Source organism: Aedes aegypti, chromosome 2, assembly GCF_002204515.2.
Source record: "Aedes aegypti strain LVP_AGWG chromosome 2, AaegL5.0 Primary Assembly, whole genome shotgun sequence".
NCBI lineage: Eukaryota > Metazoa > Arthropoda > Insecta > Diptera > Culicidae > Aedes > Aedes aegypti.
In genome coordinates, this window is record NC_035108.1 from 272,548,255 (window position 1) to 272,575,683 (window position 27,429).

At 38.7% G+C, this 27,429-nt stretch overlaps 1 protein-coding gene across 1 annotated transcript; it reads right to left on the reverse strand.

The window, feature by feature from the left end:
- Nucleotides 1–1,987: 1,987 nt before the first annotated feature.
- LOC5569680 (protein argonaute-3) lies at nucleotides 1,988–26,059 on the reverse strand. The gene is made up of 7 exons (XM_001652895.2): nucleotides 25,875–26,059; nucleotides 11,399–12,003; nucleotides 10,760–11,341; nucleotides 3,186–4,374; nucleotides 2,978–3,125; nucleotides 2,661–2,909; nucleotides 1,988–2,593 (listed from the first exon to the last, which is right to left on the reverse strand). The coding sequence occupies exons 2-7, from the start codon at nucleotides 11,976–11,978 to the stop codon at nucleotides 2,507–2,509; spliced, it is 2,835 nt and encodes a 944-aa protein (XP_001652945.1). The 5' UTR covers nucleotides 11,979–12,003; nucleotides 25,875–26,059; the 3' UTR covers nucleotides 1,988–2,506.
- Nucleotides 26,060–27,429: the final 1,370 nt, after the last annotated feature.

Consider the following 27,429-nt stretch of genomic DNA (forward strand, 5'->3'; position numbering starts at 1 on the left):
CCATCTGTTGCGGTCCACGATCGTCATTGTATCGCAAGGTGTAACAAGTCTGATAAATGGAAGCAGTGAGCGAGAGCCCCAAAGAGAGAGCGATGATAAAACCTATTTTACTCGCTTGTTTACCGTTGGGGATATGTGTTTTTCTTTACTGGCACGATAAACAATCCACGAACTTCCAATAGCAATAGTGTCCCCCAAGCTTGGAGCATGTTTAGAGGGGTTTTATCATACACTACTATCCCCCCAATCTGATCAAAGTTGTAGCAGTATACGATAAACAGTCTCTCATAATGTGCAGTATGTTATGATAGTTACAGAGAGCGATACGTGAGCGATTCTCTCAATTTTCTCAGGATTCAATCCCTGGCTATTTACAATTGGGTCCTAAAATTTTTAATGAAATCTTGTTTTTATTCAATAACACGAAAAAGCATCTTACTGCAACTACTTTAGCAATTTTTCCCGCTCAAATAACGGCTATATCATGTTTAAACTTTAATTTAAAAATTGGGTCCATAAATGAACCTTGACACTTAAGATCATGTTTGACGTTCGCTTAGTCGACAAAAACACCACAGGGGTTTTAGTTTTAACACAGGGGTTGTTCCTATCTGACATTTCGGAAGAGACACGGAAAACAAAATACACCCAAAATTTGAGTTTAAGCCAAGGGGTGTGACAAAATCTAAAAAAATGTTTTTTGGACTCAAACCAACGGAAAACATTAGAAAATTGAGTAAACATGTGTTATTGGCCTAATCTTAAGCGTTTGGCACTAAAATTGGGACAGGGCTTTAGGACCCTATTGCATAATAACGAGAAGCATTGATCTTCGCTCTCTTTACCCGATTGCTGAAGAGATGTGTGGTGTGTGCTACATTTGATGTGTGGATATAAAACAGGGTAAAATATTTCCTTCCGATCTTTCAGTGGTGTAGTTCTTGGTGGGTAGTGCTACTCCCAAACAAGCTAGTTGATGCAAAATTTTGCCACTAGGCGGCGCTAGTGAGCATAAAACATTTGTTTCGCAAATACATCAGGAGCCTGATCACTTAGAAAGATGGCGGCTTCGGCAGAGTTGTTCAGTAGCTCAAATTCTTTCTTTTTATACTACTTTGCCGAAGACACTATCTTTCTAAGTGGTCAGGCTCCTGAGATATCTGCAAACTAAAGTTTCATACTCACTAGCGCAGTCTAGTGGCAAAACTTTGAATCAACTAGCTCGAAAATTGATAGTCCTTAACTTACTAAACAACTTTGCCGAAGACGGCATCCTTCTAAATATCTGCAAAACAAAAGTAAAACTTCCATGCCCACTAGTGCCACCTAGCGAAATCAATGAGGTACCATCAGATAGCGCTTCTTCTCCAGACAACTTTAATAAAGATCCCAATTTTCTATATTATCTGGATTTTGAGATATGACGATTTCAAACTGTGGTTACCTCGAACCGTACATAATGCGTTCATTATTATGCGACTTCCATGTACATTTGTTGATTTTACCGTATTATAAAGGGTCATACTGTAAATAAAAACTGTCGAGTATTGTTCTTAAGAAGATTCTTGAGGAATACATTTTGGTTTGGTGTCGATAGATATCTTTGTTGCAAAATGATAGCATATACATCACAACTGTTGTACAAAGTACAACAGCGCGACAGCCCGAAGGTTAAACATATGTCGATAAGTGTTAGGGGTAGGCGGAGCAAGATGAAAATTGTTTGTGACGGTCTCACCACCTTGGTGCACCTAAAACGTAATATAGCGCTACCAATAAGATGTTTGAGATAGTTTGCGAGGATTTACAATAGTTTAACTGTTTTCGAGTTTCGGATAATTAATGAATACAGGTTCATATTTATGAATTTATGTTTATTTTATTAGATAAAATATGAGATTTCTCCCTAACGATCCATCGGATGGGCACTTAAATCCTGTAGGTACCTTCCGATAGGATTGGAGTTTATAAAAAAATAACGAAAAACTTCCTTGATTATGCACTAACTGTTATTTCATTCTAATAAATGTAGGTTAGTAGAACGTTATCATTGCTCAGTCCAACGTTAGAAGTTAACATATTGTGGAGAATGTAATTTGTACGACTCTGGTACAAACAGCCAACGACGTATTTGGCGTGTTCAGATGTGTTGAAATGTTTTAAAATGTATCGAGTGCCTGAAATTGAAAACCAGGGCGAGCGAGGAGCTCAAAGACGTTAGATTTTTCTCTTCTAGTTCACTCAAAACGCGTCATTGATGAGGTAACTCAAAAATAGATGGAATTCAGTCTTTAGTTACCGAATATGTTGTAACAAAAACATTTTATAGGTTATCTCAGCGGGAAAATCATGTCGCTGATTAACAAGGCACTCATTTTAGGTATCTCTCTCTCTATAGAAACTTGATAAAACACATCTCATTTCGAGAAGAAAACATAAATCGAAAACAACTCAGTCCCTTTGGATAAAACAAAACTCCCAGCTGGCGGTAAACCGATGACGCCATTCACAGGTAGAACAGTTTGTCGTTCAGCGCCTCGTCCGGATTCCGTTTCACCGACTGTCCAATGAGATAGGCCATTTTGTGGGCGTACTGAAAATGAACAAAACGTTGTGTATTGATATTTCCCCTTGCATGCTAGAAATACTCGGCCACTCACCTGACAGCAAGCAGGAACTCGAACACTTCCGGGCCAGTTGTAGTACAGATAGCACAGTTTGTAGCTCAACCGTTGCAGGATGTCCGGCGAGTGGTTCGACTGGTTGTGGACCACAATGTAGTGAGTGGGCGAGACGCTGCCCTGCCGGACCGACTGCGGCACCAGGAAGTAATCGAAGTGGTTGCGTCGGGTGATGGTGTGATCCAGAACGGTGCCAGGGTTCGGGTTTTCCAAGTTGTTACCGTCGATCTGGGAGGAACGAACGAGATGGGGTTTTATTTGTTCGAGTTTTTTTCCATTAGCTGAAGTATACTTACACGGAACATACGGGTGTTGATACGCTTCTGGACGACAATGAATGTTATCTCCGGATTGTAATCCGGTTCCACTAGCTTACACGACTCCTGCAGTTGTGGAATTTCGTACTCGGAGCACATTCGCAGCTGACCGTCTCCAACGCCATCTCTGCAAATGAGGAAGTTTATATTCATCTAAATTAAAGAGTGACCATCGAAAATCACCCACCTGAAAATGATAATCTTCTTCGGCAGCTGACAGTTTGCCTTCTGGTAAGCCTTCAAAGACTTCTCCATCGATGCACACAATCCGTTGATGAACTCCTCCTTCTTGCTCTGAATGCAAGCACGTGAATACCATCTGGTGTAGTCACCATTCAACGAAGCTACGAATGCCGAAACGGAGTTGCTCTTCTGCTTCGGATCGTGATAGGTATCGATGCCGGCGATCATCACGTTGTCGAACGGGATACGAATGCTCCACAGCGTTCCACCCAGTTTGCAGTTCATCTGGAGGATGATCTTCTGCACAATGGCTCGGTTTTTGGCCTCGTTACTCAGAGTGCGAGCGTTGATGACCTGCGATGGGACTGGGATTTCCGAACAGCAAATACGTTTGATAGCAGCGTATCGGTCATCTCTTGACGTTGGGCAGATTATAACAACGATTTGCGTTTCCTGGCGAATTTTCGTACGCAGCAGCTGTACGTACAGCTCGGTTTTGTCGGCCTGCAGAACCTCAATTGCTGGCGGTCCAATTTGAATACCCATGGGACGACAGCTGCGTTCAACGCAATCCATAAACGATTTGGCAATTCTGGTGTCCTTCGCCGTGTGCACCAAGAGCCAGTTGCGAATGTTGACCGCTTGCAGAACGTTGTTACTGGTGACGGCCCGGTTGAAATCTCCACTCTTTCCAACACCCACATTCACCCCACTGAAGTTCACCTGTTCCTCTTTGAAGCAACGTCCCTCCATCATAAGAGCATTCATGTCCAGTGTTAGGCCCCAGACTTCCAGAATTTCCCGGGCTTCCTTGTTTTCGTTCACGTTGCGACAGAATTGACGCATGCTGTTTAAACGTTGATTCGGCGATACCCGGGTGAAGGCAGCGATGTCTCTCATCACCTTGAAATCGCTTCGCATCTCGTCGGTCAATCCGGTAAGGTAGCAAATCTCCGGGATCAAGCACATGATCATTTCCATCGGTTTGTCTTGGCCAGATACACGACGCTCCTTGCGATTAATCAGCAGCGGCTGCTTCAGATCGTGGATGTCGATGTTGTACTGCTGTTTGTAATACTGCAGGTACGAAATTGGCTGCCCGTTGGCTTCGAAAGTCATGGTCGGATTCTGATCGAACAGAATGTCGTCGATACGGTACGTTTTGTTGTTGTATCGGGTCAATATAACGGCTCCTGAAATTGATAACGATAGGCGTTACAAATCATATAGTGAAATTAGCAATTCATTTGCCAAGGCTGGTAGCAACTAATTATCTCAAAAATAAAAACTTGAGAGCCCTAATGCCTGAAAAAAGATACCAAAATCAGATCAAACTTGAACAAAAGGGTTCAGAAAGAGGCCAAACAAGAACCAAGTGAATTAAAAATAATCCGAACGGAACCAGAAGTGTTTTCATAAAGAATTCCTTGGGACATTCAGTAATGCTGCGCGTATCACTGTATGTATTTTTTTTTCGAATCCACCGCAGAAAGAAAAGGCAACACGAAGAAAGTGTGATAGCTGAAGCACAAGAAAGCATGAACCGGAATGATATGCGGAGATTCTATGCAACGGTCAATGGTGCGCGGCACAAAACCGTACCAGTGCCCGCCATGTGCAATGATCGAGAAGGGAATTTGCTGACCGATAAAAAGGCGGGGGCTACCAGGTGGAAGGAGCACTTTCAGCAATTGTTGAACGGTGGAAATGGAAACGTAGCGAGGAACAGGATGAACATTGGTGACGAAGATCAAGCTGTGGACGCACCGACCATCGGAGAGGTTGAAAAGGCTATCAGCGAGCTGAAGAACTGTAAGGCTGTTGGGAAGGACGAGATCCCCGTCGAGCTTCTTAAGCACGGAAGAGAGCAACTTAACCAGTCGATCCATAAGTACTTTTGAAGGTTTAGTAACACGGAGAAATGCCCACCGGCAGGTTGGATGGTCTCATACGTCCAATTTACAAAAAAGGGCACAGACTGGGGTATTCGGCGTACGAAATACTTCTGAATTCGGCGTACAAAATTATGTCGCGCATCCTGTTTGACAGACTGAGACCGCTCTAGGAGTTCTTCGTCGGCGAATACCAAGCTTACTTTCGTGAGGGCCGTTCGACAACGGACCAGATGTTCAGCTTGCGAATGATCCTAGATAAATTCCGGGAGTATAACTGGTACTCACCATCTGTTTACTGATTTCAAGGCGGCGTACGACTCAGTGAAAAGAAGAGCTGTGGCAGATAATGTCTGAGCATGGTTTTCCGGCGAAACTAATTAGGCTGATACGTGCTACGCTGGATTCGAAATCAAGTGTTCGGATCGCAGACGAGGTGTCAACCTCGTTCGTGACGTTAGACGGGTTGAAGCAGGGAGACGCACTTTCGAATTTACTGTTCAACATTGCACTTGCTATTAAGAAATCTGGCGTGCAAAGAAATGGCACTATTATCACAAGGTCGCACATGCTCCTTGGCTTCGCGGACGATATAGACCTAATTGGAATCGATCGCAGGTCAGTGGAAGAGGCCTTCGTGCCTTTGAAGACAGCGAGGATATGCCTGACCATTAATTCTACCAAAACAAAGTACATGGTTGCAGGTAGAGATAGAGTCAGGCTTGCTGAGGTAGTGTTTGAAGTTGTTAAAGAATTTGTTTTCTTTGGAACACAACGACAACGACATTTCCCGCAAAGTAAAAAGACGTGTTGTGGCTGCGATTAGGGCCTTTTAAGGACTACGTAACCAGCTTAGGCCCCGCAGCTTGCAAACGGAGATAAAATACGCCCTGTATAAAACATTGATTCTTCCGGTGGCTTTCTACGGGCACGAAGGTGGACGTTGAAAGAGTCAGACCGGAAAGCTCTCGGTGTATTCGAGCGTAAAGTGTTGCGGACAATACTCGCTGGGAAACTCGAAAATGGTGTGTGGCGCAGACGCATGAATCACGAGTCGTATCAAGTGTACAAAGATGCGAATATTATCAAGCGTGTAAAATACGGCAGACTTCAGCGGGCTGATCACTTAGTGCGAATGCCGGAAGAAAGAATTATATTCAGCAGGGAACCAGGCAGAGGTCGGCGGCTTCGGGGAAGACCACGAATACGCTAGCTGTACGCAGTGGAAGAGGACCTGGCGACCCTAAACATTCGGGGCAACTGGAGAAGTTTCGCCCAAGACCGACGAAGATGGAGCTCTACAATACGCCCGGCAATGGCGTGACGATAAGCTGTAGCCATCAAGGTATCAAGGAAAGGTAGGTATTTTTTTCACATTTTCTCCAAGAATTTTATCAGAAATTATTTCAGGTGTTTGCCCAAAGTTGCCTTCAGATAATATTTCGAAGTTTTTGTCGGGATAATCACCGATTTTAACCATATTGCCAGGCGTAGCCATAGTGGATTATACACCGTTTTACATGGAAAATCAACATGCAACATTTCGTGTTCAGTATACCACAAACTTTAAATAGACAAATTCATTTACTCGTGAAAAATATGTCGATCGAAAATATACGATAAATAATTAATGTCTCCTATAATTCAAACTCCTAGAATCAAGGCGATTTACAATCGTAAACATGGTTTCTGTTCAGTTCTGATATATTCATCATAAAATAATTAAAAGCTTTTATTTGACGTATTTGCAGTACATATAGGGCTTTCCATATTTATTTCATCAATTATTCTCTCTTAGGCTGACCAAATGATTTTTCAAGGACTTCCTGAAGAATGTCGATACAGAGCTTTCCAGGATTCCAAATTCCATAACTCCAGAAATTACTTCTACCGTAAAGTACCCATATTTCGCGCGCGCTCCTAATTTTGCTCACTGACATTTTAAACATGTTTTGCGAAAGACATTTTTGTTGGCTAGTATTTTGAACATATCTACTTCAGCCATGGTTACATAACATGCAATTAGATAGTCCAATATGTATCAACAAATATGGATAAAATGGCAGTGAGCGAAATTAGGAGCGTGCGCGAAATATGGTAGCATCACGGTAATATTTCACATGGAATTTCTCCAGTTTTTTCTCATATTTTTTTCAAGAAAGCCCTAAAAATTATCCATGATGTCAACAGCCTATGGGACACAACGACGCGAGATGTGATTGCTACTGATCAAGGACGTGCGCGAAACGACTGGTTCTATGAAGAATGCCAAAGAGTGACAAACGTGAAGAATGTCACCAGAAGCCGTATGCTTGTGGCCTGTACCCAACAGAACAGAGAGCGGTACAGGACAGCGAGAGCTGAAGAAAAGCGAGTCCATCGCATAAAGAAAAGGCAGCATGAAGAAAGTGTGGTTCAGCTACCAGCTCAAGCATGAACCGGAATGATATGAGGAGATTTTATGCAACGGAGCGGGGTGCAATACCGTACCAGTGCCCGTCATGTGTTGTGACAGATAGATAATGTCTGAACACGGTTTACGGGCGAAATTAATTAGGCTGATACGTGTTACGCTGGATGGCTCGAAAACAAGTGTTCGGATTACAGACGAGGTATCAACCTCGTTTTGTGATGTTAGACGGGTTGAAGCAGGGACATGAACTTTCGTATTTACTGTTCAATATTGCACTAAAGGGTGCTACCGTGTACCCCCGCTAATTTGAACGGTACCTCATGCAAACCACCGGGGTTCATTTTTAATTTGAACATCTAATCACCCTAGAAACGTGTTTCTGGTTACCTCTTTCACTGTTTTGTTTTGATTCTGCGCTCCGTTCCACAGCGTTCCATTTCACTTTACTCTGTTCCATGAGCTAAATGACGTTTGAAACATTTTTAATCTGAACGATGTGCAAATTAGCGGGGTACAGATTAAAAAGTGTTCAGATTAAATGTGGTTAAACCAACGGGGGTACCCGGTATTAGGAAATCTGACATGCATAAAATCGGCACTATCAGCACACGGTCGCACATGCAGCTTGGTTTCCCGACGATATCGACTTTATTAGAATCGATCACAGATCAGTGGAAGAGGCTTTCGTGCCTCTGAAGAGGGAGACAGCGAGGATAAGCCTGACCAATAATATTTTACCAAAACTAAGTACCAAGGATGGAAATCTAGTGATCATGACAAAATCCATGATGCCTCGCGTTGTTTTTTATCCTGCGATCATAGCAACAACGATTAACTTTTTGTCGTCAGGTTATCACAACAAACTACGCTCAGCGAATAATGCATCGTGTTGCACGTGCGCAAGCGATTAACTGTTCGCGAATAAAAGTTTAATGATTTCGAGGATTTTTCCACTTTTACCTAATGATCTACCTCCATAGTGCTTGCGTTATTATGCAACTTCTATGTACATTTCTCGAAGACTTGTTCAAACAGACTCAAGTCAGAAAAGTTAACAAACTTACTTTATCAATCCTACGTGTTTCGAAGACGAAATTCTACACGTTCCGCTCTAAACCAACTTGATTTTTCACTTTTAGAACGTTTAATTTCCGGATTTACAAAACGACGAAAGTAAGATTCTCCACTTTTACAACCTAACCGCTACTTTCGCCGCTCCGTTGTATGCTTAGCTTTAGCTTAGCTTAGCTTAGACTGACTACACATATCAATGGTTGCTATTCCGTGATTGACCGAAGTCAGTGAAAATGCACAAAGAATCAACTAGAAGTTCGGCTGGGATTGGCCATAATCTTCTTCAGTGTGCATAATTCAGTGCCTCTATTTATACAGGGTCAATAACGGCGCCGGCCACGTCCTTGCAGTCAGGTGGGATTGGGGGAAGGAATGTTAGTGTGTAACCTTTGCTTTTTGGAGACCGTGTTTGCCTCTGCATCTCCACAAAGGTTACTGGGAGGGATGTTTGTTAATGGGGAGGATCGTTGGGTCATAGGATTCACTTTGATAAGCGATTAGACCATGATAAACAATGATTTGTGAGATATATACATGCGTATACGTAAATATAATATTTTCATTTGATATGAACAATTTCTATGTAGAGGAAAATTATGCCGACACTTGAGGTGACGAACCATTCAAAGTTTGTTGAACAAATACCTAAATGTAACATTCCTACAGCTGTCAGGACGAAAGCATGTGTTATTATATTTTACTCATTTGAAAAGAAACAAAAAACTCGATTGGTTGGGACATCATAGAACACTCTTATTCTTATGCCGACACTTACAGTGGCGAACCATCCAAAGTTTGTTGAATAAAGTGAACCTTTCGCAAGTCTACACTTGTAGTGTCGAACCATTCAAAGTTTTTTTAATTACAAAAATAAAGGTATATAAGAGGTGTTCTGAAAAAAAAATGTTAAACATAAATAAATCATGAATCAGAGTTTGTGTCGACACTCACAGTGACGAACCATCCATAGTTTGTTGAAAAATCATATTTACATCCCACCATTGTAACGATTGAATGTGCAGTCATACATATTTTATAGATTAGAAATAGTAGCATGAAACGAGCTCACCAATTGATCCGTTATCCTTGACTGAGCAGCCACAATCCACTTTCGGCTTCACTCGTTTGCTCGGCTATAAAAAAGCACTCAGGAAAAAAAAATAAGCGCGCGACCCAAAAAGAATAAAAAAAAACTGTTCGGGCTTTCTTGACGCACTGCCCAGGAGCAAGCGTCAAGGTCGAAGGATCAAACAGAACTAACCGATCGCGGCACTTTTTCAGTTACTCCAACCGAACTCACCGATCACGCCACTTTTTCACTTACTAGACCAACGCGCGACATGTTTGATCCTGCCCTCGTCGCTCACCCCGGCAAAAGCAAGTGTCAAGGTCGAAAGATCAAACAGAACTCACTTTCGCCGCTCCGTTGTATGGGAGACAAAGTGACTTAACCACGAATCGAAACAAAACACTACTTGAGTCAATTTTACACTGGTACAAAAACGTCGTAAGCAACTGATTGAAACGGCTTATAATTTTGTCAAACATTTTTTGTGGGAAATGATAGAAACCACCTAGTGTTTTAACGCGAGCTGATTGCATGCAAAATTTAAGCGATATACACGGTAAAAAAATGTTAAAAAGGAGATTCATTTTAAAACAGTGTTAGAAGAAAGGTTGGGATTCTTCTGAATTAACTTTCTCAAAACCGTATGAAAGTTACTTACGTCGATTTGAAAACGTAATCGAGATTTGTTGATTTACCGCATTATAAGGAGCCATACTATAAACAAAATCTGTCGAGTATTGTTCTTAAATGCCAAATAATTCAAAACCAATTCGACTAGACAGTATTAGTAATGACACTACTACACTACTATTTCAAACAAATGCTGATGGAGCTGTTGATTTTCACAATGCTTCCTTTTCTTAGAAGCAAGGGAATATGGGTATTTTTCAAAAACTACCACGTCACAATACGAATAAAAAATCAGTGTTCATGGTAGAGGGGCAACTTGGCAAAAGCCAGACCGAGGGTTCAGCCTCGCCAAGATAAGCTGTCAGGCAGCTCCAACTGAATACCATACAAAAAAAGACTTAAGAATAATTTATCAAAAAATATACTTTTTAGAGAGTTGCATTAGAATAGTAACCAAATCTCTAAGAAGAGACTTGCTACCAGCCCTGATCTGTACTTACCCAGCAGCGATTTGGTGGCCATGTTTTTGTAATCTTGGGGATTGGCCCTTGCCAGCGTTCGGATGTGATCCAAAACCGTCGTCTGGAGCAGCACACGATGGGACACGTCGAGATTCAACATCAAGCCGCCCTCATATTCGTCCACAGCGCTAACGTATCCCGGCCAGATCTCCAGACGATGCTGCGGAATCAGTTTCGGGGCCGAGGGGTCAAAGTTCTTACGACCCATCTCGACCATCTTCAGGACTTTCATAATGCGTTGGAAGAGAATGTTGTAGAATTGAATGTTCTCGCTCATTCGCTGTTTGCGCTTGTAAATGATCTTGATCGTAACTTCGTGGCCGTCGACGGGGTTCTTCGATTGGAGGGTGAGTTCCGCTTGGGGAAGCTTCTTTGGCAGGAACAGCTTAACGCCGTCGAACGTTTTAGCATTGCCAAGGACATCCTTGTGTTGTGCGATGTAACGAGCTCTAATTGCTTTCGAGTCCACCAAGGGATGGAACCGTACTTCGTATTCGTAGATTCCGCGGTCCGGATCACAAGCCAAACGAATGTAGTTGGTCATCAGTCGGACAGGAGTTCCTAAATAAAACGTTTCAGGATTATTACCTACGTCATTACCATAGAATATTCAATTACCGCTCGATCCAGTCTTGATGACCGGTGCTTTTTCCACCGTTTCGACCGTTTCAGCGATGGTGACCTGTGAAACCGCTTCGGAGAGTTCGTCATGTTTTCCGTTCGATTGTGTTTCGATGCTCTCGGCATCCGCAGCCGTGTTCAGCAGCTGCTGGATGAATCTTCCTCTGCCGCAGGCAATTTGCGACACCCTTGCAGACACCATGGAGGACGAATCGTCGGAGACAACCGATGGCGCCGGTTCGAACGGTTGACGGATAAGGGCCTGAATAAACTGAGCCCTTCCGCGACCGCTCAAGGACGGCATGGCAGATCCAATACTGGACTGTTTGTCATCCGATTCCGATGAATCCGCTCCAGATGTTCCGGTGGCTCTGCCAGCATCCGAGGTCAACTGGCCGCGTCCAATTCCTTTACGTTGTGTGGTCGGGGTGCTTTCCGGGGTGCGCGTTTGAAAACCACTGTCGACCCCTTCGCTGGGGGCTTCGCCGGAAGATGGGGCCTTCGTGCGTTCCGCGGCATCTCCGGATGAACCAGACTGACTGAGAAACGCGCGAACTAAATTCAACCGCGAGGACATTTTTCCGTCGTACGTTTAGAAACTCCTAAGGGGATAAAAAGAAACAAAGTGTTAAAATTAATAAAAATTAAAGAATGATGGAAATTGTTTTATTTTATCACGTAATTTCATAGAATTTTGTATTAAGTTTTACACACAACAAAACAAAAAAATGTAGACTAAAATATATGAAAATGCCATCATTATCAACAATATTTCGTATGGAAAGACAAAAGTAACAATTTCAGTTAAATTCGAATATTGAGAAATTTCCATACTCTATGTTAATCCAATTCTAAGCATTTCTGCAGATTCTAGGACAAGATTAAAAAAATGTGTTTTGATTGGGGCTCTGACCTGATGGAATCCTAAGGACAATTTTCACAGAATCTTTAACTGGATTCTCACAAAAATTAATCTTTTTTCATTTATTTAGTTGACATCTAAACGGATAACACTGAATCGACAATTTCACGCCTCAATACTCGGTTCGTGGCCGCATCTCTCCATCCTCGGTTCTTCTTTGCAGGGTTGTTGTCCGGCATTCTTGCAACATGCTCTGTCCATCGTATCTTGTCAGCATTGTCCACCTTCTGGATACTGAGTTCGCCGTAGAGTTAGGTGCGCTCGTTGTTCATCATTCGCCGCCACACACCGTTTTCCTGTACACCGCCAAAGATCGTCCTAAGCACCCGGCGTTCGCAGACTCCAAGTGCTTGCAGGTCCTCCTCGAGCATCGTCCACGTTTCATGCCCGTAGAAGGCTACCGGTCTTATAAGCGACTTGTAAATGGTAAATTTGTTGATTTTTGATCACAGCTTCTGACCTGATTTTTGATCACAGCTTCTGACCTGACTTCCACTGATGGTGCACCTCGATATTTTTTTTTAATTTTTTATCATTTTTTTTCCTTTGGCTTGAATGCCCTTAGGCGTCATCCACAAATTACGTAACGCTCTAAGGGGGGGAGTAAGCTCAAGCGTTACGGCTCATACAAAAAAATTGAAATTTTTCATACAAAAAGCGTTACGGAGGGGGGAGAGGGTCAAAAATTTCCAATTTTAGCGTTACGTAATAAATGGACGCTGCCTTAATGTGATTTTTAAAAGTTAATTCATATCTAGCATGAGCCCTAGATACTTAATTTCATCTGATCAATTTATTGGAACCCCTCTCATCGTGACAACATGTCTACTTGAAGGTTTCAAATAAAAAGCTTTTGGTTTATGTGGTAATATTATTAGTTGAGTTTTGGAAGCATTGGGAGAAATCTTTCATTTATGCAAGTATGAAGAAAAAATATCCAAACTTTTTTGCAATCTTCTACAGGTGACACGCAGGCTTAGTCCTTTGGCAAAGAGGCCTGTGCCATTAGGAAAACTCAGTTAATAACTGTGGAAGTGCTCATATTGACACTAAGTTGAGCCTGCGCTCTCTCCCAGTGGGGTCATGAGGCTGGAATAAAGAGGACTCAGTTACATTTTCAGTTTACAAGCGTTGGATATTGAATCACATCGTTCTGTTGTCCTTGGAACTTGTTACATTGGATGACCGCGCCTCCCATTCTACGTGTTCTCAAAATGTTCTTCATCTTACTCATCCAACATCTATACCGTACCTTGTTAGTCGCCGCCAATCAATCAAAACGAGGTCAAATTGTGATTCTGTCTGCTGTGATGATCTCTAGGTGTACCGATATGGGAGGTTGTGCTGAAAATAGGTCCAGCAAAATTACAATATTCTATAGCTATTATTTTTGTTACCTTTATAAGCATGCAAAACAAGTCGAAAATGATTTATTATTCAAAAATTGAACGTAAAGTAAACTATTCACAAATCCATGTGGCTGAATTGTTCTATTCTTGTCCAAAAGACAAATAGCTTTGAGGTTAGTTTTAAAAAATAAAACTAAAATTACTTTTCGTTACTTTTAATATTAAACAAATGTAAGCTCCTATATCTTACCTCCAGTAAATTTAGTAGAAGTGTACGAAGCAAATTTTTTGAATATTTTTGAATTATAATAAATTGAATTTGCGATGCTAGACGAGTACTTTACCAACTGCTTTGTCACGTCTTGATGCTTCCGCTTCCAAAAGGTTACAGAGTCAACAGTCAACAGCACAATAGACCACGCGCTTTGGCTCCACGAACCTTTTCGTTTCTATATTGTAGATAAGCATGCATGCGCTGAAAGAGTGTGGTTTGTCGATTGTCGAAACACTCGAAACTGTACCTACTGTCCAAGTATAGCTTGTTCAACTATAGGGTGTCCCAGAAAATATAGACACGAAGTTGTTAACAAGAAGCATAGATTTTTTTTTTCGAAAAGCAAACATCATTGCATTTTAGGATATTTTATATACTATCTGTTATAATTTCGTTTGATTTAAAAACGTTTTCATTTTGATTCTTGAAATCAATTCCTATGTGACCAGCACAGATCACACTTGTTTTGTTGAAAAATAACTAGGGTTCATTCACAAATTTCATAACGCCGGAAATGGCCTTTTTTGATACCCACCCACCCACGCTATTTTCATTACTTCTTCATCTTTTTGACATTACGTACTCACTGGGACAGAGCCTGCTTCTCAGCTTAATTTTCAATGAGCACTTCCACAGTTATTAACTGAGAGCTTTCTTTGCCAAAGTTGCCATTTTTGCATTCGTATATCGTGTGGCAGGTACGATGATACTCTCTATCCAGGCCTGCCCAACCTTTTTGAACCGTGGGCCAAATCACAGAAACAATTTTGTGTCGCGGGCCACATTAAAAAATAGCTCAAATATTCGCATGAAATCTGACTATAGTAAATGAATAAAGTTCATAAAATCTGATAAAAATCAGTGAATGAATGAATGAATGAAAATTTCATTTGAAGAAATCGAGAAACAGATAATTGCTGCTAATCATCCTACTGGATATTGTGAGGGTTTCTTTCAAAACTATATGATAGTCTAGTGTAGAATATTTTGATGAATCTACCGCAAAAATTTGGGATAATGCCCAGGATTTTATAAAAATCATACTTTTAATTCTGTCAGAATACTACCCGGAAATTCCTTGCTTCTGAAACCTTCGCCTGCAAGTCTCAATTGCACTGTCACATTGCGTGTCTAAAAAATGTGTCTTACCATAGCACGTGTTCAAGGGCGCGATTATTTTTGTGCACTCAAGCTGATCTCAAGCTCTTGATATAAAGCGCGTATACATGATATCTGCCCGGAATTTGCTAAAATCCTGATCAAGCTTTTACGAAAATCTTGGTCAGAATGTCCAGAATTTCACAAGAATAGTGCCTAGGATTCCTTCAGAATCTCACTCAAAAATCATTTCGAAATGCAACCTTGAAATCTGTGAGAGCGCTACAAAGTATCTCAAAAATAATCTTCTCAAAATTTTATAATAAATTCGCTCAAGGTTTTAGCAAAATGATATAGTGGTATAATGTGATCTTGCCCAGAATTTCAGAAAATTATGTATTGAATTCGTTGTAAATTCTGGCTAGAAGTCTATGGAATCCTGGTTAAAATTCTGTGAGAATCTTGTCAATGTTATCCGTGAAAGTCGTGTCCAGAATTATTAAAAAAAAATGTTCAAGATGTTGTTACAATCCTGTCTTTTTATATTCCTGTCAATGAATCTGCGTGAATAACGTCCAGGTATTATTTCCAGGATTTCGTAAGAATGTTAGCCTATGATGCAGTTAAATTATGTATGAAAACTTAGCCTCTTGTCCAAAAGTTTTGTTCAGGCTACATTTTTTAGAAATCCGGAGGAAATCATGGTAGAAACATTGTCAAAACCAGTGTTGATAGACTCACACTCAAAATCTCAATCAATACGCTCTCCCGTGAGAGCAAACTCATTAGAGATCTGCTTCGCAAATCTCACGCTTGAGATTTTGATGCAAAATCAACTCAATCAACTCAAACCGTAAAATATGATTCAGTCGCAAAACCCGGCAAAAACTCGTGAAACCCGAATGTTGTTGTTTACGTTAGAAAGGATTACTATAATTTTACCAGACTAACAAGAAATTATTGCCGTGTGTGAATAAACTGTGGAAATACGAGACAATGAGTTAAAAAGGTGAGCCAACTCATCCATGATTTTTTGACTGCTGAGTTGCATGATTGACAACTCACGCATGAAAAATCTCAAGCGTGAGTTGTGAGAAATTGAGTTTTTCACAACACTGGTCAAAACACACAGAATTAGAGATTTAAAATTTGAATCATCCATAATATTAAGTATCTAAGAAGATTCAAAGGAAACAAAACAATTTTTAAAATATATTAGGTTGAAACTAAATTGAAAATCAAATAATTTTGGTATGTTCTAACTTTGGATTGGTAGGAGAGTCAACGGGCCATATTTGAGAAGAATTTTCGAACCCTCCGCGGGTCGCACAAAACGAGGTCGCGGGCCGTACATTGGGCAGCCCTGCTCTATGCCCAGGGAAGTCGAGGAAATTTCCATTACCGTCATGCGGGGTGACATTGGGCCAAGATTTTTACAGCTAACTATAAACGGAATAATGAAAACAATGTGGCAAACTTCAAGAATACATTATAAATAGCCATTGGATGGTCATGGATTTGTTTTTTGACTCCCGTACTTGTCACGAGATGCATCGAAAAGGGCGGTCAAAGTCACCCCCTAGGCCCAATGTCACCCCGCACGGCGGTACGAAAAGATCCTGGACCGACCGGGAATCGAACCCAAACACCTTCAGCATGGCTTTGATTTGCGCGGACTTGCTTATTGTATGAATAATCTACAAATTTTGTATGAGCTGTAGCATTTTGAAAACACCCACCCACCCCCTACAGCGTTATACAATTTGTGAACAGGCCCTTAGTATTTTTATCGAAATTTCTCGCTGTGGTGAGTTGAAGTACATTGGTTCTAAGATGTTTCACATATTTTTTATTTGTTTTAAGTTCTGTTTGGTTATGTTAGAGAATACCTGATAAACTGGTAAATATAGGAACATATTTGGTTTTTCACTTTACATTAGACAACATTAAAAAGCTTTAACTTTTTAGGTATTTATTTTTAATAGAAATAAAAATGACACATTTCACCTCGGGTTGGGGCCCAGATAGCCGTAGCGGTAAACGCGCAGCTATTCAGCATGACCAAGCTGAGGGTCGTGGGTTCGAATCCCACCGGCCGAGGATCTTTTCGGGTTGGAAATTTTCTCGACTTCCCAGGGCATAGAGTATCTTCGTACCTGCCACACGATATACGCATGCAAAAATGGTCATTGGCATAGTAAGCTCTCAGTGAATAACTGTGAAAGTGCTCATAAGAACACTAAGCTGAGAAGCAGGCTCTGTCCCAGTGGGGACGTAACGCCAGAAAGAAGAAGAAAGAAGAAGAAGAACATTTCACCTTTATTTAAATCGAATCTCTATACTTTTCAATAGAAAACATATTTTTGTTTATTTCTCGCCCTAAAAACCATTGGTAACCAAGTGTGTAGCTTGTTGTTATAGAGAAAACTTATGGATTAACAGGTTAATTAACAACACTACACTACATGTTATTTAACAACACGCTGCCTCCTCTATCTCCCATTGGTAATAGTTTTCATCTTTGTCCACCCAAAAGAATACCCAAAGCCAAATCTGGTCCGATTGTCTCATTTATGTGCTACGTCCGTAGTCCAAACTAGAGAAACAAATTGAAATGAAGACAGATTCATTTATATTAGTTGTGTAAAAGTTGATTGAAAAGGAAGTTGGCATCATTTTAACCGACTTGATTCAGTAATTCACCGTAATAACTCCAAACCGGTGAACATTTCCAAAAATTCCAATGATTAGCATAAGCATAAGCAATAATGACCGTATAATTCGTAATTGCTACTGCGTGATTGATCGGAATAATCGAAATTGTACAGGGAACAAACAAATGTAGCTTGGGCAGGGTATCTACTCATTTACAGAAATGAAATTCCCTGATATTTCCAGTTTTTTTTTAAAATAATTCCAAGTTCTAAAAATTCTCCAAAATACATCAAATATTCAAGAATTTTTTATTTTAGGTGACTAAACATTTATTTTCAGAGACTTTGGCTTCGGAACAAATTAAAAAAAAAACTAATGATAAATTGCAAGGTATTTTCTTTCCGGTAAAACAAAGCTGTCTGTTTGTTCTAAATGGGTAAACACATTAAGAAAAAAAATGACGATTTCGTTTTAATTTTCCCGAAAATTAAATTCCCATTTCGGAAAAATTCGCGATAAATTTCTAAGAAAAATTTAGAGTAATATCTGTTGAAAATTGTGTAAGTTCTAAGTATGCCTTGATGAATTCCTAGAAATTTCCTGAAAATGACTGAAAAAAAAACATTCCAATAACTGTATAATGTCCCACAACATTAAAAAAAATCTTTGATTTTTTTTTTTTTTTTTTTGAAGAAGTCAACTGTAATAATTGAAGTAGTATTAAATGATGTGGGACCTTAAATAAATTTGTGAAGAATCCATGGAGATTTGGAAATTTTTGAAAAAATATTCGAGAAATGTTTGAACCGCAGCAATATTTTTTTTTTTGTATGGTATTCAGTTGGAGCTGCCTGACAGCTTAACTTGTCAAGGCTGAACCCTCGGTCTGGCTTTTGCCAAGTTTCCCCTCTACCAGGACCAATACTCAGAAGGACTAGGCAATGGCGCCCACATGAACACTGTTTTTTTATTAGTATTGTGACGTGGTAGTTTTTGAAAAGTACCCATATTCCTTTGCTTCTGAGAAAAAGAAGCATAGTGAAAATCAGCAGCTCCATCAGAATTTGTTATAGTAGTGTCATTACTAATACTGTCTAGTCGAAATGGTTTTGAATAATTTGTCAATCAAGTGCTATTCTGATTACTTCTGTCTTTTACGTAAGATTAGAGTTTTAAATGTCAATTGTCGTCAAGTCTTAACAAAATTAGGCTGTTTAGTAGTAGTTGTAGTTAATTTTTTTTTAATTGTTATAAGAATTAATTGGTCATTACGTTCATATATCCTTAAAGAAAAAAGTCACTTTTAGTCAAGTCATTTTTATAGTGAATATTTACGAGTAAAGTTACCTTAGACTTCTATTACAGCTCCTACAAGATTCACTTTTCGGTGGCAAATGCATTGCTTCACAACGCCTACTTTCTACTTATAAATTTTGCGAAAATGAAACCGGAATCTAGATTATTTATACCGTTGGTATTTCTGTAAAAACCATATTAAAATAAGATTGTCGCCACTTATATCTACTCAGTGAATCTACTAGTCATTTTCCTCAGAGTAATATTCCCTACGTCGTATATGATAACGATGTATCTAGCTAGCTAATAGTGGCTACGGATCATTCTGGTTAGCAAAAGGCAAACTGAACGTCACCAATAGTATTAATGTCCACTTCGAATAGATTATTTATTTGAAATGGGCATCAATTCTATCAATGACGCAGAATGTCCGTTGGATCACATCCGAGATATTATTGCGTCTATGCCATATGAATTATGACGCGGCTTTAAGCAAAAAGTGCCAAAATGTGATACCACCACTACAGGTTACGCCTTTGGTTTCCATCATATGGGCTAATGGATTATGCTCTCCCATCGCGGCAAGGTCGCATAGCCAAGGGGAGGGGTGTTTGAACCGCAGCAATATTTAAATGAATGTTGGAGAAATGCCGATTTTGAAACATTTCTTGTGATCAATCGTAGATGATTTTTTAAAATGATTCTCATGAAAATGCTTGTTATAAAAGAAAAATTCGACGTAGAATCGTTTAGACATTTTTCATATAAACCCTAGAATAAATCTTTGTGGAAGAACTGCTATATGATCTGTGGGAAAGCTCCTAGAAGTAAAAATTGGAGAAATCAATGAAAGAACCAGTGAAAAAACATCTGGAGAAAATCCTGGGATAATCGATAGGATTTTTTTTTCAGAGTAATCTCTGTGAAAATTACTAGAGATCGTAGCATTGGAAGGATTTTCTGGACTAAATTCTTAAGAAATACCTCTAAGCATCCCTTGAGAAATCTGAGCATCCTAGGAATTTGAGAAGGAATCTCTGGAGAAATCACTAGAACTCCTGACGCATTCCTCGGGATCTGAGAAAAATATGATTAAGAACTTGTGGAATAGTCGTGTAGGAAATAGTCTCTGACGGGTAGTCTGAGTCAATAGAATTTTGCACTAGGATTCACTGTAAGCAGATTAGGGAAAAAAGTGACTTTAAAGATAATTTGGATCAACATAAAGACTTTAGAGGCTTTACATTAAACATAGAAACTTTTTAAAGACTTGCATTAAAATAGTGGACAAACCCCTAAAAAGTGACTTGTTTACCTGAGATGTGTACCTTTTCATACCTGTTGTTATTTTTGCTTTTTTCCTACAAAGTTTATTATTTTTGTAGGAAAGATGAAAACATTTTTGTAAAAAAATTGAATGTTATCAACCATGTTTCATAAGCTCATGAACGACACCTAGACACCTGGCACTGGGAACTGTGCTTGCAATCGTACTTCTGGTTACCCTTTCTTTAGGCTGTTTTGTTTTGATTCTGCGTTCCATTTCACTTTACTCTGTTCCAGGAGCTAAATGAAGTTTGAACCATTTTTAATCTGAACGATGTGCAAATTAGCGGGGTACAAATTAAAAAGTGTTCAGATTAAATGTGGTCAAACCAACGGGAGTACCCGGTAGTTCAAAGACAAAGTGAACATACGGTAAGTCGACACTTTAAGCTTCGAATCATTCACAGTATTTTTATGATAAAAATAATGTAAAAGGAAAGGTATAGGGTTCCTACTGTTATGTAAAACATGTACAAGAGTTTATGTTGACACTTATAGTGACGAACTGTTCATATTTAATCAAATCAATCAAAGTAGCATTCCTACAGTTGTCATGATATTTCTCAAAAATTTCAATAGGGTCGATGTAATAGCCGCATAGCTAAGAACAAATATTCGTATAAAATCGAAAAATAACGCTAGCGTCATTATTTTTACATCATCTGAAAGCTTTTTATCTTGGTTTTGTGGGAAAAATATGAAAACTGCGAAAACTCATATGTTTGCATTTATTATCGCTTGTGCCACTATAGGAATACATGTGCCTATAGTAGCACTATTTCTAATTTCTGTTCCTATAGTAGCACTAGCATCACGGCGTTGGCAAAATACTAATCAAAACCGTATTTTTACAAAGCTTTTATATTTTTCCTTGAAAGTGTGGATCAAAAGCTTTCGTTTGATGTAAAAATAGTACTTAATTCATTAATTATTTCGTATAATAAAAAATAGTTTCTCTCAGTAGTGCTACTATAGGAACAATAGGTTAACTATAGGCGCAAGGGAGCTCAAATTTTAAGCAAAACTAATTATTTCGATCATTTTTTGAACAAAATCAAGCTGTGTATCAATAGTACTTAGATAAATAGCTCTTGACCTCCATGTCAAAAAATATTTTGAAAAGATTCATAACAAAACGGCCGTAAAAAGCCACTAGTGCGACTATAGGGGACTGTCCACTAAGGGAACACTGACCCTACCTCTTGAAAAACTAGACATCCAGACGATTCCATTCGAACTAAAACGAAGACAACCCGTCAAGAATTGTTGAAATGGTAGCAATTCGAACATTTTTTTCCATTTGTTGGGCGGATACGGGTTAAAATAGGAATTTCAGAGATCTTATGCTTGAAAAAAAGCCATAAAGTGACTGAACGGGAAAAAAAGAAAAGACCAAAACAAGATCGAATGGGAACAAAAAAAAAAGCCATACAGCAACAAAGTTTAATTTTTGATTATACGGCCAGACATTCGAACTACTTTTTTGACACATGACAATTTTTTATTTTTGAGAATTACAAGTCACTCTATGCTATTTATTTTCAAACTTTTTGCCAAAAATTTCTTTAGAAACTAATCTAGGGGGAGATCCCCCAGTACCGGACAGCACCCATTACCGGACAAAGTAGAAACACTGAGAAATCATGGTCCAATCAAGATGGTGTATTAGTAGTAAAGGAAGCTATTATGGAGACTAATGTTTGCGTAGAACAACACATCATTGAAATATGCCTTCTTAAAAAAGTACAAAAGTTTGAAAATTTCAAAAAAAAATTACGTGTTGCCTTAATTTTGAGCCTAATTAGTAATCATTTTGAATATTAAAAAATACTTTCGATCACGCAAGCATATTTTTTTTTTTTTTTTGTATGGTATTCAGTTGGAGCTGCCTGACAGCTTAACTTGTCAAGGCTGAACCCTCGGTCTGGCTTTTGCCAAGTTTCCCCTCTACCAGGACCAATACTCAGACGGACTAGGCAATGGCGCCCACATGAACACTGTTTTTTTATTAGTATTGTGACGTGGTAGTTTTTGAAAAGTGCCCATATTCCCTTGCTTCTGAGAAAAGGAAGCATTGTGAAAATCAGCAGCTCCATCAGAATTTGTTTGAAATAGTTGTGTAGTAGTGTCATTACTAACACTGTCTAGTCGAAATGGTTTTGAATAATTTGTCATTCAAGTGCTATTCTGATTACTCCTGTCTTTTACGTAAGATTAGAGTCTTAAATGTCAATTGTCGTCAAGTTTTAACAAAATTAGGCTGTTTAGTAGTAGTTCTAGTTAATTTCATTTTTTGTTGTTAAAAGTGTATATTGGTCATTACGTTCATATATCCTTAAAGAAAAAAGTCGCTTTCATTGTCTGTTCAACAATTTTTCGAAACTAGCAAGTGAACCCTAATGATCGATCTCAGCGTTTTACTTTCCATAGTCATTTTTATAGTGAATATTGAAGAGTAAAGTTACCTTAGGCTTCTATTACAGTCTCCTACATGATTCACTTTTCGGTGGCAAATGCAATGCTTCACAACGCCTACTTTCTACTTGTAAATTTTGCGAAAATGAAGCTGGAATTAGATTATTTATACCGCTGTTACAAAAGAGGTATTTCTTATTATGGCAATGTAAAAACCATATTAAAATAAGATTGTCGCCACTTATTTCTACTCAGTGAATCTACTAGTCATTTTCCTAAGAGTTCCTATGTATTCCCTACGTCGTATATGATAAAGATGTATCTAACTAGCTAATAGTAAGAGTGGCTACGGATCATTCTGGTTAGCAAAAGGCAAACTGAACGTCACCAATAGTATTAATGTCTACTTCGAATAGATTAATTATTTGAAATGGGCATCAATTCTATCAATGACGCAGAATGTCCGTTGGATCACATCCGAGATATTATTGCGTCTATGCCATATGAATTATGACGCGGCTTTAAGCAAAAAGTGCCAAAATGTGATACCACCACTACAGGTTACGCCTTTGGTTTCCATCATATGGGCTAATGGATTATGCCCTCCCATCGCGGCAAGGTCGCATAACCAAGGGGAGGGACTTTGGATCACGCAAGCATATTCGAACATAATCCTATTTTGATAGTATGAATGTATTTTGTACCATAATGGGACTAAATATGGACAAATTACAATTTTGGTTAAGCACCTCCTGTCCCCCAGTTTCGGACAGCCTGATTTGTTATATGATATCTTTGTAATTATTGCACCAGTGTCTCAAAAGACATTCAGTTTTCATGGATTCCGTCGATCATGGTAGCAAAGATGCAATAAAAATAAGGAAAATGAACATCGTAAAATGTGCTATTTTTCATCATATAAGAAAGAGGTTTTTTATGTACATCTTGCTAACTAAGAAATACTCAAATTGTTCTTGTAAATGTTGCAAATGCATTGAATTGGCAATTATATACTATTCCTATAGTAAACACATTCAATGATGTTCAAATTTACAGAATTCGAGGCATTTCCAGATCGTGTCCGGTATTGGGTGCCACCTTTCAAGATCTATCAATTTGGTACTAAAATACATAATCAAAATGCAATGTCAAAATTCATATTTATATTTTCAAATTTATTTTTGAACACTATAAAAATGATAACATTTATCATAAATGAGTAACACGAGCACATAAAACCAATATTTTACGAATTATGAATTTAGTGGCTTAAGTGTCCGGTACTGGGGGATCTCCCCCTAAATGTTTTCCCGGTGAATTCATCTATTCATTCTTTTACAACTCTTATAAGGAATCACTCTATGAAATAAGTTTAAGATTTTCTAAGGATAACCCTCGAAATTACTACGTTCATTTTCTAATCGATTTCGCTAGGCTCCAGAGATGCCTCCACTGATTTCCTACACGGCAACGCGGAACTACTCAAACCTGAGTTGTTTCAACGCAAAACAGTAGTTGAGCCCAATAACCCAAATTTAGCTTAATTTCCAAGGCCTCCATTAGATAATTTGCCTTCGAAGCCACAAGAAAAAATTACTTAAATTTGGTTTGATTTAACTCAAAATTACATTCATTCAACCAAAGCTTGAGAATGACGTATTAGCCCAAATTTGGCTATTGGGCCAAACTACCCCTATTGGGTAAGTGCAGCTCTCTCTATTTTTGACAACATTGGTGGAGAAAAGAGAGAATACCGAGAGATTTTGGCTTGAGAGAATAATCGATATACCTAATTTTGGGTAAAGTCAACTCAAAAATTAGATAGACTGTTTTTTTTTCGTGTAGATTTCTTTTTTCAGAATTGTGTCGTTAAGTTTTTCTAAGATTTCGACCAAGAATTGCGCTAAGGATAACTTAATACATTTCTCCAGAGATTCCGTCTATGATAACTTTTTTAGTCTACAGAAAATTAGACATGGACATCCCCGAAAAAAGAAACACTAAAGCTAATTTTTTTAAAGAAATGTTTGATGAAACTTCTGTAGAAATTTCTGCTTCACTTTTGCGAGGAACTTTGAAAACCAACCCAATTTCAGAGAAAGTCTTGAAGTTTTTAAGAATCTTATGTGATTGCAGTAGTATTTGATCTAACGAAATAAAGAAAAAAAAACATGGAGATTTTATTTGTTAAATTTAACTACAGAATTGTTTGGAGAAGAGGAGAATTCGTGGACAAAATGTTATCAGAAAAAACATTCTGGAGGAACGTATTGATGAAATACTTGTCGAATTTAATGGAAGACATCCTAAAAGGATTACAAGAATAATTCCTGGAAGAATATTGAGGCAATTTTTGAGATAGAGTATAGATGTGTTCACGAAGGAGTTTGTATGCAAATTTAAGAAAAAAAAAATAATTGAAAAAATCGGCATAGGAACTCTTTGAGTAATAATTGTAAGGTTTCCTAAAAAAAAACGTCAACGGACTTCTTCAAAAACTATGAAACAATCCCTTGGAGATTTTCTTGGAAAATTTCTGTAGGCGTCATTGTTTGTTGTTGAAGATCTGCTAAAGTAACTACTGGACAAATCGGAAAGAAGAAGAATACATTTGGCGGGGATGAACCAGCCTCGGGCTGAATTTCCCCTTAATAAAGAGTCAATCAAGAATACATTGCAAGGAGGTGAAAATTAGTGATTTAGGGATCATTAATTTTTTTTTGTCAAAATAGAGACAGAGCATGCATTAAAATAGAAACAAAATCATTCAAAAGAGACCTGCTACCAACCCTGAAAAATAGGATCGATGGAGAGACATCAATCATATCAGCACACAGGTTTGAATTGTTTTAGCTCAAGCGCTAAGACAGAATCTAATGGTAAAATAAAAAAAAAACATCAGCTCTAAAATGTAAGTCACAATAATATTATGACCACTTTGTTAATTTTACCAGTTTTGCAAACTATTTTGGCAACACTGGAAATACTCGAATCGAAAACAAAACACCGAATGCACATTCAGCTTCTTTCCCCTCTTGATGACATCACACCATTCCATGAAGATGGTGCTACGCATTTTGGCCGGAGCCGAACAGGGAGCTCCCGTCAGCCGATTCACAAATCAATGCTAAAACTTACCTTTTACCGGTAGATATCGAATGCACTCTTCACCAACGATCAGAACAGGTGCGCACAAATCGCGAATCAATCTAAAATGTATGGTAAATAAATTCGAACGCGTTTTTTTGTTAATCTAATTTGACGAGCACTACGCGACACGAGTAAGCAGATTCGAGTTACAAAAGCGAGTGAATTGCAAGCATGTCAAAAAAGAAGCGAAACGCAAAACAACACACGACGGAGAAGCTTTTTGGTTAGTGAGATCCGCTATAATGAGTGACCTGGAAAGATATTGGAAGGCGAGTGTCGTCGGGGGGTCAATCGATATCATTGCTTTGCAATGTTGTTACACTGTAAGAAAAGTTACCCACCAAATTTTCATTGCTGTAAATCAGCAATTTTTTGCTGATATTTTTGTGCTGTAAGTCCAGCAACCCATCCAGCAAATTTTTAAATTACTGATCATTCAGCAAAGTGAATTTTGATAAAAGTGACACCTGTTCTGCTGAACATTCAGTAAATTATTTTTCAATTTGCTGATTGATAAGTATCTTACTGCTTTTCAGGGCTTATTCACAAATTTCATAACGCTGAAGGGGGTGGGTGGGTGTCCTCGCGATGTTACGGCTCATACAAAATTTGTAGAATATTCATACAAAAAGCGTTACGAAGGGGTGGGTGGGTGTCAAAAATGGTAATTTTCAGCGTTATCAAACAAATGAATGAGCCCTCAGCAATTGCAAATTGTACTAAAATAGCTGATGTTAGTGATTATCACATTGAAAATTGTAAAACAAGATATTATTTTACACATGTAGGGAAAGTGTACCAGTTATGGCCATAGTGGTTCCCTATTTGGCCATATGTGAAATTTTGATACCTTTCACATTTTTAATAAATTTGAATGTCTTGACATCTAGATACATATTTTATCTTATTGTTAAAACACACAAAATTTTTCAAAATGTAAAGAAATTTAAGTTATTCCGTATGGCGAAATAGGGAACCACTATGGCCATAATTGGTACACCTACCCTAATACACTTTTATTTTCGGAAAACAATAGAACACTTGAATCAAAAATAAAAAAAAATCAGGCCGTATTCTGGAGTGAAGAGACAGAGCCATATCATCTCTCGTCCTTCCGATTCTGTCACCATCCTCGAATACAATCGCAATTAAAAATTGAGCAATAAATTAAAGTTTTGTACTTACTAGAAAACTCCTTAAATTGCATTATCCATTGCAACACAAACTTATTCATATGAATCACAAAACTTTAACTTTTCACACTTCCGACAGATCTACACACCAAATTTTCTATCCACCTTTCAGCAATAGAGTTTGCTGAAATCATTCCAAAAATACATAGTTTTGCTGATATACAGTACTTTTGGATTTGTTTGCTGAAATTCAGCAATATTATTTGATGAATACTTGTCAATGCTTTCAGTTTTGCTGATTTTCAGTAATTTATTTGACAGATTCAGAATTTCGCCGTAAATCAGTAAACTTAATTGCTGAACTTACGTCAGCAATCATGATTTTACTGTAAACCAACAAACTGTTCGAT

Bases quoted from the DNA above. Each gene is read 5' to 3' on its own strand.
- LOC5569680 (XM_001652895.2), bottom strand. From the start codon at position 11,978: ATGTCCTCGCGGTTGAATTTAGTTCGCGCGTTTCTCAGTCAGTCTGGT. The intron at 3,126-3,185 runs GTGGGTGATTTT...CCTCATTTGCAG, and splicing joins AAGAAGATTATCATTTTCAG to AGATGGCGTTGGAGACGGTC. The intron at 2,910-2,977 runs GTAAGTATACTT...CGTTCCTCCCAG, and splicing joins TCAACACCCGTATGTTCCGT to ATCGACGGTAACAACTTGGA.